A 13,478-nucleotide genomic window follows, 5' to 3' on the forward strand; every position below is an offset into this window, starting at 1 on the left:
ATAAATTCTTTATGAGTTTACCCTATTTTTTTTTTTAAAAAGATCATTTTTTAGAGCAGTTTTAGGTTCACAGCAAAACTAAGCAGAAAGCAAGTAGAATTCCCACACACCCCCTGCACATGCACAGCCTCCCTGACTATCAACATCTCCAACCTGAATGGTTCATTTGTCAAGACTCACAAAGCTGCATTGACACATCATTATCACCCAAAATCCCTGTTTACATCAGGGATCACTCTTGGTGCTGTACATTCTACAGGTTTGGACAAATGTATAAGGGTGTGTGTCTGCCATTATAGCATCACAAAGAGTAGTTTCACTGCCCTAAAAATCCTCTGTACTCTTCCCTATTCATCCCTCCCTCCCTCCAACCCCTAATCTTTTCACTGTCTCCATAGTTCTGCCTTATCCAGACTGTCTGTATAGCTGGAATTACAAGTATATAGCGTTTTCAGATTGGTTTCACTTAGTCTGCATCTAATGATCCTCTATGTCTTTTCATGGTTAGACAGCTCATTTCTTTTTAGTGCTGAACAGTATTCCATTGTCTAGATGTGCCACTGATTATTTCTCCATTCAATTTACTGAAAGACATCTTGGTTGTTTCCAAGTTTTGGCAATTATGGATACAGCTGCTATAAATATCTGTGTGGCTGGGCATGGTGGCTCACACCTGTCATCTCAGCACTTTGGGGGGCTGAGGTGGGCAGACCACCTGAAGTCAGGAGTTCGAGACCAGCCTGGCCAACATTGTGAAACCGTGTCTCTAGTAAAATACAAAAATTAGCCAGGCATGGTGACATACACCTGTAGTCCCAGCTATTTGGGAGGCTGAGGCAGAAGTGCTTGAACCTGGGAGGCAGAGGTTGCAGTGAGCCGAGATTGTGCCACTGTACTCCAGCCTGGGTGACAGAGCGAGACTCCATCTCAAAAAAAAAAAAAAAAAAAAAAAAAAAAAAAAAAAAAAAAAATGTGTGTAGGTTTTTGAGTGGATATAAATTTTCAGTTTGTTATTTTAAAATAATTGTTTCAAATAGGTAAGAGTACACAAACCTGTTTTCTAAGGTAAAGGATATTGGGATCTGCTAAAATACAGGGACATTCTCCTCACACACAAACACATCTACAATCTCAAGGGGCTCCCCTACTCTGAGAAGCCCACCTGTAGACAAGAGCTTAAAAACAAGGCTCTGCCATGTGCCAGCCTGAGCAAATACCCCCGCCAGAACGTAAACTCCCCAAGGAGTTTTATCTCTTTTATCTGTTTTGCTCACACCTGTGTCCCTAGTGCCCAGAACAGTGCCTGGCACACCTAGATGTGAATGAATCCCAGATGGTGGTGGGAATGGGGGTTTCAGAATGAAATCACAGCTTAACTGCATTAGATCTGGTCAGAACAACCAACTCCCCAGCAGGCCTTTTTTGCTGTTGGCCAGACTCTCAGCTCATCCCCGTCACCAGGGTTACTAATACAAACACTAAGTTCTCTTTATCAACCACTTACTATGTAACAAGGACTACGCTGAATGCTTTAAATTCCTTAACTCACTGAATCTGCACAACGTAATTCTGCTGATGAGGAACTGAGGAGGGAAGAGACACATGCCCAGTAAGAGCTAGGATTCGAAGGCACTGCCTAGCTCTGAAGGAATCTGCTTCCTAATTTCATCTCTCCCCTCCCTACAAGCTCCTGTCTCTTCCTTCTGCCTGGTCCCTGTGCCCAAAGTTGTTCCCCCCAACACCTCCCAGTGGTCTCCTGGGGCCTGAAGCCAGGAAGAGCCTTTGTGGCCACAGGTTCTGAGCCAGTCTCTTCTGGGGGCATTTCTGGAACCTGTGGTTGCTTCAGTCAGGACTCCTGCCAGGTCCTGCCTCCCTTTCTTTTCCTGCCTGCCTGAATACCAACAGGATGGCACACAAACCCGAAGGACATGAACAGCAAAACTCCACAGACCAGACAAGCCAGCTCCTCATGCTACTCATTCAGCAAATTTGTAGTAAATATCTACTGTGTGCCAGGCACTGTGTGAGGTGCTGGGGACCTTGCCCTCCTGGGGCTTACATTTGAATGGGGAACAAAGATCATGAGGAAAGCTATAGTATCCTATTAAGGAGAGGTAAATGCAATGAAGGAAAACACAGAAGGCAGGGAGAGTAACAGGGGATGCTGTGTTAGATGGTCAGGGAAGGCCTGAAGTTGACTCGAATGGCACGAGGGAGAGTCTGAGATCTGCGGTAAGGGTATTTCCCACTGAGGGAGGCGGAGTGCAGAGGTCCTGGGCTGCAGGAAGAACAGCCACAAGGCTCTGTGGCTTTAATAAAGGGAGTGAGGCTGGGCGCGGTGGCTCACACCTGTAATCCCAGCACTTTGGGAGGCCGAGGCGGGCAGATTACCTGAGGTCAGGAGTTCAAAACCAGCCTAGCCAACTAGGCTAGGCTGCAAAAATTAGCTGGGCGTGGTGGTGGGTGCCTGTAATCCCAGCTACTCGGGAGGCTGAGGCAGGAGAATAGCTTGAACCCAGGAGTCAGACGTTGCAGTGAGCCGAGATTGTGCCACTGCACTCTAGTCTGGGTGACAGAGCGAGACTCCGTCTCAATAAATAAATAAATAAATAAATAAATACACAAACAAATAAATAAATAAATAAAAATAAAGGGAGTGAGGGGAGGCAGTGAGAGAAGTCAGCAAGGTGAACCGAGGGCGCAGGACTTTGTAAGCCATACACAGGCAGACTTTGGATTTATTCTGGTAGATATGTAAAGTCATTGGAGGGGTATGTGTGTGCGCACAGTGCTTTGAGGTTAGATGGTGGTGATTTGCTCCAACTTAAATTTTAAAAGGGTCCCTCTGGCTGCTGTCCCTTGAGGCAGTGGCTCAGTCTCTGGGCCTTTGTCTCCTGCCTCGTTCCTCCTCTCCAGCCCCCAACCCCTCAGCTCCTCACCTGTAGAGACTGAGGTCTGTGAACCAGTCCTGGACGACAATCACCACGTGGCAGACCGTGAAAAGGAACGCAGCAATCTGGAGTGACTGAGGGTGGGCAGGAAGGAAGGGAGGTGAGGACCTCTTCTGCCTGGACTAATCAGGAGTCCCTGATCCCAGGACTCAGCTCAGGAGGCAGCAGGGCAAGGAGCCTTCAAGCAGCTACTGTGTGCCCAGCACTGTGATGGCACTTCTCTCACAGGCCATCCCTAACTCAGGAAGGGTGGGAATTATCACCCCCATTTTACACAGGCAGATGCTGAGGCTTCAAAGGCGTTGGGGTGGGAAATGACTTGCCTGAGGGGCAGAGCCAGGAGTTGAGCCGGTTCTGACTCTCAGTGCAGTCCTCTTCCTACAGCCCTTGGGGCAGCCAGGGCTCTTATGAAGCAGAAACTAAGTGGACCACCCATACCCAGCTCTTCAGATCCCAGGAGGATGGGGGTGGGGATGTAAAACCTCAGTCCTGGGCCTGGCTTGGCTCCCTCACCTGCATCTCAACGTAAGTGTGGGGAAGGTTGTACTCTGGAGGCAGTTTGCGGTCATTATTGATGAGATGGTCTAGGATAGAAGGGCTCAGGATGGGCTGCAGCAAGGAAGAGAACAGAACGTCAGGGAAAGGGCTGCTCACAGACACCCAAGTTTCACATGCTCAAGGCAAATACATCGCCTATCTCAGGACAAAACAAGGTCAGAAACAAAGGCAGGCAATTTCTAATTAGAACAGTAAGGAGAAGCTAAAGAAAAATAACTCAAAGCTGATACACTTTTCCAACTCCTTTACAAATCACTGCTGCTCTCAAGCGCCTCATGCCCAAAAAGAAATCGCTTTCTGCTAATGAATTTTTAATGTTTACTCAAATGAGTCATGTCCCTTCAAGACTCATTTTGTTGTCAGTTGTTTCAGACTCTTTCAAAACTTTGCTAAGATAATTACTTAGGTGAAAAAAAAAAGGATTAGAGTGAAAACTGGTGAGAATTTAAAAAACTGCATCAGTATGTACAAGAATCAGTGGTGAGCTCACCAGACTTTTTTTTTTCTTAAAGGAACATTCAATCAAAAAACTTTAAGAGCTAAATTAAATTGGCCTGATAGTCTACTGGCTTCTTGCTGCAGTGAAATTCTTTTAGAAAGGGGCTTTCACAACTGCTCGCTTTCTCGAACACCAAACACTGAGACGTGCTCTATTCTGTCTTGTTTTGTTAACTTCTGTCCTCCTCTTCACAGATCTCTGACTCAGATCACAGCTGGTCTGGTTTGTCTCCAGGTCTCTATGGCCCCTGCACACAAGGCTCACATCACATTTGTAGATTTTCCACTCTGTGTCATCAATGCCACAGTGATCAGAACTCTGTTCCACCAACTATGAGTGCCAACTAAGGGCCAGGCCCTGTGCCCCAGCTCTCAGCCCCAGAGCCAGGGCTCTGCCCTGAAGAGCTTCAGGCAGGTAGGGACTGGGAATAGACACGGTGGCAAATCACACGCTGTGATGGGAGGTGCATATGGGCAACAGTGGAAGGGGAGGGCTTCTGAGAGGAGGCCACACCCCAGTGGAATCTTGAGGAAGAAGGCGGCATCAGCCAGGCAAAAATGCAAGGTGAGACACTATTGTACTGATAATGGTATTAATCACTAAGAGTGTTTAGCACCTAACTCCTCTTGGGTGCTGTCATTGGGACTTTACTTGCATCAATGCACTGAAACCTCACAAACCTCCTATGACGTAGGCAATATTGTTTTTCCCACTTAAGAGAACTGAGGAATGAAAATAAATAGCTTGACAAGGTCACACAATTCGTTGGTAGTTTCAGGTAAAAACAGGATATGCAAAGTTCAGAGAAGAGAGAGATCAGTGTGTGCGTGCTTGGGGTTTGGGGGCTCCTCCAGAGGCGAGGATAGGCAGTCTGAGGGAGTCACGCCATACCTTCCGAATGCCAGCTTAAGGAATCTGGACTTTGCCTGAGAACAGAGGAGAAGCCGAGGAAAACCGCCAGGTAAACGCATGACCGGTCAGTTCTAACGACAGTGACGAGCCTGAGCACTAATCTTGTGCCAGGTCCTGGCCAAGCCCTTTGCCTGGACTGTTCCACTGAATCCTTGAAACTCCTAAGAGGCTGAGTACAGTTATCACCCCTACTTATAAAGAGCTGTGGTTTAAAGGAGTTTAAAACTTAAAGTCACCCAGCTGGTAAGAATTAACAGGCAGGACCAGAACATATATTCTCCAGAGCCCACACTTTTCAGCACTATACTAGAAGATCCTTTATGCTACTGTGTAGAAGGCGAATGAGATGGGGGCAAAACTGACAACAGACTAAGGGCCAAGAAAAGACACAACTTGCCCCAGGGCACCCAGCATGTCCATGGCTTGACTGGAAGCACACGGAATCCACGCAGGGTTCTGGCTTAATCGCATTCCAGGAAGAGGCTCAATGCAGGATGTGGCAGGGTGGGGCAAAGGCAGGCGGGGCTGGCACCTGGGTGTCCAGGAAAACAATCCGTTCTTGGGTAATAAAGAAGTCGATGCCACTGGTCTGGTTGCCCCCTCGTTCCTTCATTTCAGCGCTCTGGGCCCGGAAAACATAAGCCCTGTGGAGAGGAGCAGGCAGGGGTGCGTGAGCGCTCTGGTGCTCAGCCTTAGAGGCATCCGAAGTGTGACCCTGTGAGCTGAGCATGTGAGCCGAGGTACCCGGCCTGTTCCCTAAGCTTCCCATCTGCGGCCATGTCAGGGCGTGGGAGGCAGGGGCAGTGCACGTTTTGAAGCACACTTCACTCTCACCCATAATGAGATCCATTAGTTCAACTGATGAAGCCAGTACACTGAGGTGTTGAAGGGCAGAGACTCTGCCAGTCTGCCAGGATTCAGATCCCAGCTCTCCCTCGTCCTGGCTGTGTGGCTTTAGATACATTCCTTAACCTTTTTCCGTCCGTTTCCTCATCTGTAAATGGGGATAACTACATGATCAAAACTCTGTGTATTACTGTGAGGTCGGTATATGTAAAGCCCTTAGAATGGTGCCTGATATATAGTGATACATACTTTTAGCTGTTAATTACCAAATAAACCTGCTAGATCCCAGGCACTGGAGAGAGAGCATTGAGTGCCCTCCACTCCCACAGTGAGGGAGTTTTGGTCTTGTTCCCAGCATCTTCCCCTGTCAGGTGAGTCTCCCTCACTTCTACGTGTGCTGGGTGCTGGGAATATGAGGGCAAAGAAGGAAGAGCTGGGGCCAGGTGCGGTGGCTCACGCCTGTAATCCCAACACTTTGGGAGGCCAAGGCGGGTGGATCACGAGGTCAGGAGATCGAGACCATCCTGGCTAACATGGTGAAACCCTGTCTCTATTAAAATACAAAAAACTAGCCGGGCGAGGTGGCGGGCGCCTGTAGTCCCAGCTACTCGGGAGGCTGAGGCAGAAGAATGGCGTGAACCCGGGAGGTGGAGCTTGCAGTGAGCTGAGATCGCACCACTGCACTCCAGCCTGGGCGACAGAGCAAGACTCTGTCTCAAAAAAAAAAAAAAAAAAAAAAAAAGCCGGGCGCGGTGGCTCAAGCCTGTAATCCCAGCACTTTGGGAGGCCGAGACGGGTGGATCACGAGGTCAGGAGATCGAGACCATCCTGGCTAACACGATGAAACCCCGTCTCTACTAAAAAATACAAAAAACTAGCCGGGCGAGGTGGCGGGCGCCTGTAGTCCCAGCTACTCGGGAGGCTGAGGCAGGAGAATGGTGTGAACCTGGGAGGCGGAGCTTGCAGTGAGCTGAGATCCGGCCACTGCACTCCAGCCTGGGCGACAGAGCGAGACTCCGTCTCAAAAAAAAAAAAAAAAACAGAAGGCAGAGGCAGAGCTGGGCCTTGCCCTAAACCACTAAGTTCAACTTGGTGACTCTGTCACTTGGGCAAAGTGATTTTACCTTTTGAAATCTGTAAAATCAGGGTAATAGTACCTACCTCTCAAAGGGTAATTTCTATCTCCCCCCAAGATATATAATCTGTTGTCTGACACAGAGCAGGCATCCTTCCACTTTACAAACACTATACGGAAAACCTCTTATTTGCCAGATACCAGAATATAGCAGTGAACAAAAAAGACTAAGTTGGCTTCTGTGGAGCTTCTGGTCTACTTTACAAATTACCAGAAATCAGTAACTGTGGGTGTTAGAAAGAAGAGGCATGCAGTGCTCCAAGTGCAGATCATTTAGTTGCTGGAGCCAGGAAGGGCTGCCCTGGAGAGGGAAATGACAATGCTGAGGCTGAGAAAGAAGGAGTTAATTGGCGTTGGGTGGGGGATGGATGCAGAAGGTAGGTGGTTTGTTGTACCAGGACTCAAAGACCAGCATGGCAAGAGCAGAAAGATGGTGTATGTGGGAGGGGAGGGAACAAGAGGCTACAGACCCTTGTGGGGCGTGGTATGGCTTTGGCCTATGAGCCTAGAGAAGGTGCTGGAGAGATCTAAGTAGAGCAGTGACAGGATCCGATTGTGGTTTGAAAGGTCCCCCTTGCTGCTATGTGGCGAGGACCGGAGGGTGGAAAAAGTGGAGATAGGCTTACAAGGCCCAGTGCCACGGTGCCTCCCTCTGCCTCTCTGGCCTTATCTCCTACCCCTCCCCTTCCAAGGCTGCCATGCTCTTCTGCACATACTCTGGGCAAGCTCCCACTCAGAGGCATTGACTGTGCCAGTCCCTCTCATTGGAATGTTCCTCCAAGCATGCTTTTTCTCAAACGTTCCCCTTAGGAAGGCCTTCCCTCACCATCCTATTTAAAACTATAAACTAGTCTGGGAAACACAGCAAGACCTCATCTCTACAAAAAAAATTTTTTTTTTTTTTTTTTTTTTTTTTGAGGCGGAGTCTCGCTCTGTCACCCAGGCTGGAGTGCAGTGGCGCGATCTCGGCTCACTGCAAGCTCCGCCTCCCGGGTTCCCGCCATTCTCCTGCCTCAGCCTCCCGAGTAGCTGGGACTACAGGCGCCGCCACCACGCCCGGCTAATTTTTTTGTATTTTTAGTGGAGACGGGGTTTCATTGTGTTAGCCAGGATGGTCTCGATCTCCTGACCTCGTGATCCGCCCGTCTCGGCCTCCCAAAGTGCTGGGATTACAGGCTTGAGCCACCGCGCCCGGCCTACAAAAAAATTTTAAAAATTATTAACGGCGTGGTGGCTCACGTCTGTAATCCCAGGGCTTTGGGAGGCCAAGGCGGGAGGATCACTTGAGGTCAGGAGTTCGAGACCAGCCTGGCCAACATGGTGAAACTCTGTCTCTATTAAAAACACAAAAATTAGCCGGATGCAGTAGTGCACACCTGTAATCCCAGTTACTCGGGAGGCTGAGGCAGAACTGCTTGAACCTGGGAGATGGAGGTTTCAGTGAGCCAAGACTGAGCCACTGCACTCCAGCCTGGGTGACAGAGCAACACTTGTCTCAAAAATAAAAAATAAATAAATTAGCCAGGCATGGTGGTACACAAATGTAGTCCCAGCTACTCAGAAGGCTGAGGTGAAAGGATAACATGAGCCCAGTCTGGGCAACACAGTGAGATCCTGTCTCTATAAAAAATTAAAAAATTAGTTGGGCATGGTGGTGCATACCTGTGGTCCCAGCTACTCATATGGTCAAGGTGGGAGGATGGCTTGGGCCCAGGTGTTGAAGGCTGCAGTGAAGCCATGATCACGCCACTACACTCCAGCCTGGGTGACAGAGCAAGACCCTCATCTCTTAAAGAATAGTAATAATTTTTAAAACCTGTAACCTAGGCCCAACATCACCTCCCTATAACCCTTTCCCATTTTGTTATATTCTAATGTGCCAAATAGTGTGTTTATTTTGTTTACTATCTTCCCTATTAAAACATAAGCCCCATGAGGGCAGATTTTTTCCAGTTTTGTATACCGTTGTATCCCCAGCACCTAGAACAGTGCCTGGCACATAGTAAGCAATTAATACAGTACTTGTCAAACTGAATTAAATCACGAAGACCAGATAGAAAACTCTTGGCATCCTCCATGTAAGATATTAATGGCTTGGACTAAGGAGGTGGGAGTGAAGGAGGGAAGAAACACATGAATTAGAAAAAGAATCAGGAGGAAGGCCAGGCGCGGTCGCTCACACCTGTAATCCCAACACTTTGGGAGGCCGAGGTGGGCAGATCACCTGTCAGGAGTTCGAGACCAGCCTGGTAAACATGGCAAAACCCCATCTCTACTAAGAACATAAAAATTAGCTGGGCATGGTAGTCGCAGCTACTCAGGAGGCTGAGGCACATGAATCAGTTGAACCCAGGAGATGGAGATTGTGTTAAGACGAAATTGTGCCACTGCGCTCCACCCTGGGCGACAGAGCGAGACTGTCTCCAAAAAAAAAAAAAAAAAAAAAAAAAGAGAGAGAGAGAAGAGAAGTAGGAGGCCAAACCTAGACCTGATGAAAAGAGTTGATACTAAAGTCTACCACACCACAGGCTGACGTGGCTCAAAAAGCCAAGCCGGGCGACAGGATTCTCTCTACCTCAGGAATCTGAACTGAGAGCCATGGGGAAAATCTGCTAGTTGGGGTGAAAAGCTGAAATGGAAAGAATGTTATCTAAGATCTGGAGCTGTTCCAGAGTGGAGCCAAACTGAGTCATGAGTGAGCAGAGAACAGCAAGGAGAGAGGCAGAGGAACCTCACAGCTCCAGCTCTATGGGATGTGTATTTGCACAACAGTGGTCTTCACCTTTTCTAGACCTCCATCAGCCCACTCTGAGATCTGGTGCAAACTAGGGACCTTTTCACTAGAAGAAAAGCCTGACTGCAAATGTGTGTAAAATTCTGCATATGGCTAGGGGTGGTGGCTCACACCTGTAATCCCAGCACTTTGAGAGGACAAAGCGTGAGAGGATTGCTTGAGTCCAAGAGTTTGAGACCAGTCTGGGCAACACAGGAAGATGCCATCTCTACCAAAAAAGTTAAAAACTAGCTGGTGTGGGGGCATGCCTCTGTAGTCCCAGCTACTTGGGAGGCTGAAGTGGGAAGATCACTTGAGCCTGGGAGGTAGAGGATGCAGTGAGCTATGATCATGCCATTGCACTTGAGCCTGGGTGAAAGAACAGGACCCTGTCTCAAAAATAAATAAATGAAATTCTGCATATCCTGTTAAGGGGTTAATGGACTCACCGCTCATCCATGGAGGCCAGGGTAGTATCGCCTGCTTTACAAAAAACAGATCCCTGTGTTTTTAGGTAACTTCAATGTGTCTGTGTTCTTTACCACCCCAGTGGCTACCATCCATTCTCATTCCCCATTTTGATTCTTCCTTAATGAGATGTTTATCCCCCCCATTCCCAAATTCCTACCTTTTTCCCTTTCCTTCTCTGCCCCCAGTTTTGGGACCTGTTTCTTAAGCTCTCCCCTCCCCAAAACCTGCTCCTGTGCCCTTATGCTTTATCTTCATAATCACATTCCATCCTCACTCAAGAATGTTGTTCAGGCCAGAGAATCCTCATGTCTGATCCTCCCCAGCCTAGAGAAGCAGAGCCATTTTGCCAAGGTGACACAGTAGGACTGAGGCTGATACAGAAACCACTCTCTGTCTCCAGATCTCTTTCCCCACCCTATTTCTCAGATCGTATCAGCTACCATCCTGTGAGTACTTGCTCTGTGCCAGGTATTCATTAACTTTTGCCTTCTTGATCTTACTTTATCCTCCAAAAATCTACCTGGACAGGGGATACTGGAAATGAAGTCACCTGCCCAAGGTCAACCAGTTATGGAGCAGGGCTGAGCCTGAGGTGGGCCCAAATCCAAAACCTTAACAACTACATCATCCCACTTCCTGTCTACGGCCTGTACCATTTCCTGGGGCCAGGCAAGAAGGGAGGGAGGGCGGGAGGGAGGAAAAGGATTGGATGCCTTGGAGCTACACAGATTTAGTCCAGCCCATTATCATCCTCATCTCATGAAGACACTGAGGCCTAGGGAAGAAAAGCAACTTTCCAAAGTCCTTTGGTAACACCACTTACAACACCAGAGCCTACCTTGCCCCAACCCCCGGTGGGTGCCCACCTCCCTCCTGCACCCTACCTGATAGCCCCTCACCTCTGGTCCTCCTCTGGAGTGTTGGCTGACAACAACGACATCACCATGGACTTGCCTGTCCCCTGGAGCCCCAGGACACCAACCACCAACACATCAGTCTGATCCAACAGGTACTGTGGGAAAATACAGAAATAAGACTCTGACAAGTCTGTCAGTTGCTGGAGCTGGAATCAGAGGGGGGACTCCAGAGACCCTTGTGGCTCCCCCATCTGCCTTATCATATAGGAAGAGAAACGCCTATTGTTGCAACCCCTTCAACTAGGCATAGGGCCTCTGTTCCGTGTCATGGTAGGATTATGTCAAATGTTCTAGACACAAAGAACAGTGTCTGTGAGAACTCTGAAGTGGAAAAGAGCCTAGCACGGTCAAGAAGCTAAAAGGAAGTCAGCGTGGCTGGACACAGCGGGAAAAAGGGAAATCTGATCTTGGAGAAGTGAAAGTGAGTCACAGGAACAGAAGGGCAGGTTGGAGAAGATAGGACTCGGCGACTGAGGGCTACTGGCACAGATTCCTGGGAAACCTGGGAAAGCACATAAAAGGGAGTGGTGTGCAAACAGGAGCCACCCAGGCTCTCGTCTGTGTGTTTTTTTTGTTTTGTTTTACATTCATATGCTGTTGTCTGTGGGATTTAAGAGCCCCTCTGGAAATTACTGAGACCAACCCTGGGCCACCAGTTCTGCTGACTTTCACCACCAGGGGGTGTACGAGACACTACTTAAGGAAAAAGCTACGTCCTGAACTGTGGCTGCTGCTCATTAGAATTACCTTAAAATTTTTTTGTTTTTCAAAAGCGAATCCTACAGGCCAGGTGTGGTGGCCCATGCCTATAATCCCAGCACTTTAGGAGGCCAAGGCAGGAGGATTGCTTGAGGCCAGGAGTTCAAGACCAGCCTGGCCAACATGGTGAAACCCCGTCTCTACCAAAAATACAAAAACTGGCTGGGTGCAGTGGCTCACACCTGTAATCCCAGCACTTTGGGAGGCCAAGGCGGGAGGATCGCTTGAGGCCAGGAATTCAAGACCAGCCTGGCCAACATGGTGAAACCCCGTCTCTACCAAAAATACAAAAACTGGCTGGGTGCAGTGGCTCACACCTGTAATCCCAGCACTTTGGGAGGCCAAGGCAGGCAGATCACCTGAGGCTGTGAGTTCGAGACCAGCCTGACCAATATGGAGAAACCCCATCTCTACTAAAAATACAAAATTAGTTGGGTGTGGTGGTACATGCCTGTAATCCCAGCTACTCAGGAGGCTGAGGCAGGAGAATTGCTTGAACCCGGGAGGCAGAGGTTGCGGTGAGCTGAGATCGTGCCACTGCACTGCAGCCTGGGCAACAAGAGTGAAGTTCCGTCTCAAAAAAACAAAAAAAAATACAACTATCTGTATGTGGTGTTGCACACTTGTGGTCCCAGCTATCTGGGAGGCTGAAGCTGGAGAACTGCTTGAACCTGGGAGGTGGAGGTTGCAGTGAGCCGAGATGGTGCCACTGCACTCCTGCCTAGGCAACAGAGCGAGACTGTCTCCTAAATAAATAAAGCAAACCCTGGGCCCAATCAGAATTTAATGTGCTTTAACACATTAAAGCTGAATATCTAGGGATGCCCTGTTCAATCAGTAGGCACTGATCATACATGGCTGTTTAAATAAGATTAAACAACATTAAAAATTATTTGGTTGTACTAGCCACATTTCAAGTGCTCTAAAGCCACATCTGGGGATAGTGGCTACCATACCGGACGGATAGTTCAAATATATATGATCTTCATCACTGCAGAAAGTTTTCCTTAATAGCGCTGAAGGGTAGGGCTTGGCTCTTTGTTTTGTTTTTTGAAAGCTCCCCAGTTAATTCCAATGTGAGAGTGGACATAGAAGTGGCAGGGGCAAGGCAATAAATGGACTTGAGCTAATAAGTCCAGGCTGCTGGGTAGGAGAAGTGACACCTCTGGGAGAATCTGAGCAGGTGTGTGACAGGTCTAGGGGAGAAAAAGCAGAAGAGGGGATACAAAGTCTGGGAGACTGGAGGTATGTATGATGATCTAGGAATGTGAGATCTGAACTTGAGCAGGGGGTGCTGGGATGGATGGGGGGGCACTTCGGGGGAGTGACATTCAAAACGGTTAACACTGAGACAGCGTGGGTTTCTTGTTCTTTTTTTTTTTTTGACACAGGGTCTCACCCTTGTTGTCAAGGTTAAAGTGCAATTTCATGATCACAGCTCATTGCAGCCTTGACCTCCTAGACTCAAGTGATCCTCTTACCTCAGCCTCCTGAGTGGCCTGGATGCCTGCCACCATGCCTGGCTAATTTTTATATTTTTGGTAGAAATGGAGTATTCCTATGTTGCCCGGGCTGGTCTTGAACTCCTAGGCTCAGGCGATTCTCCCACCTTGGCCTCCCAAAGTGCTGGGATTACAGGCATGAGCCACAGCAAGGG

General features: G+C 48.5%; 2 protein-coding genes across 4 annotated transcripts in view; both read right to left on the reverse strand.

The window, feature by feature from the left end:
• Nucleotides 1-13,478, reverse strand: part of CADM4 (cell adhesion molecule 4) — a 168,600-nt gene that overhangs the window by 116,816 nt on the left and 38,306 nt on the right. The window lies entirely within an intron of this gene.
• SMG9 (SMG9 nonsense mediated mRNA decay factor) overlaps nucleotides 1-13,478 on the reverse strand; it is a 45,960-nt gene that overhangs the window by 24,641 nt on the left and 7,841 nt on the right. For all 3 annotated transcript variants that reach the window (XM_050771132.1, XM_050771133.1, XM_050771135.1), the window contains exons 6-9: nucleotides 11,045-11,157; nucleotides 5,453-5,564; nucleotides 3,465-3,560; nucleotides 2,940-3,025 (exon numbers count right to left, since the gene is read on the reverse strand). In XM_050771132.1, the coding sequence (XP_050627089.1) occupies nucleotides 2,940-3,025; nucleotides 3,465-3,560; nucleotides 5,453-5,564; nucleotides 11,045-11,157 (407 nt within the window). The remainder of the gene's footprint in view (nucleotides 1-2,939; nucleotides 3,026-3,464; nucleotides 3,561-5,452; nucleotides 5,565-11,044; nucleotides 11,158-13,478) is intronic.

Source organism: Macaca thibetana, chromosome 19 (assembly GCF_024542745.1).
Source record: "Macaca thibetana thibetana isolate TM-01 chromosome 19, ASM2454274v1, whole genome shotgun sequence".
NCBI lineage: Eukaryota > Metazoa > Chordata > Mammalia > Primates > Cercopithecidae > Macaca > Macaca thibetana.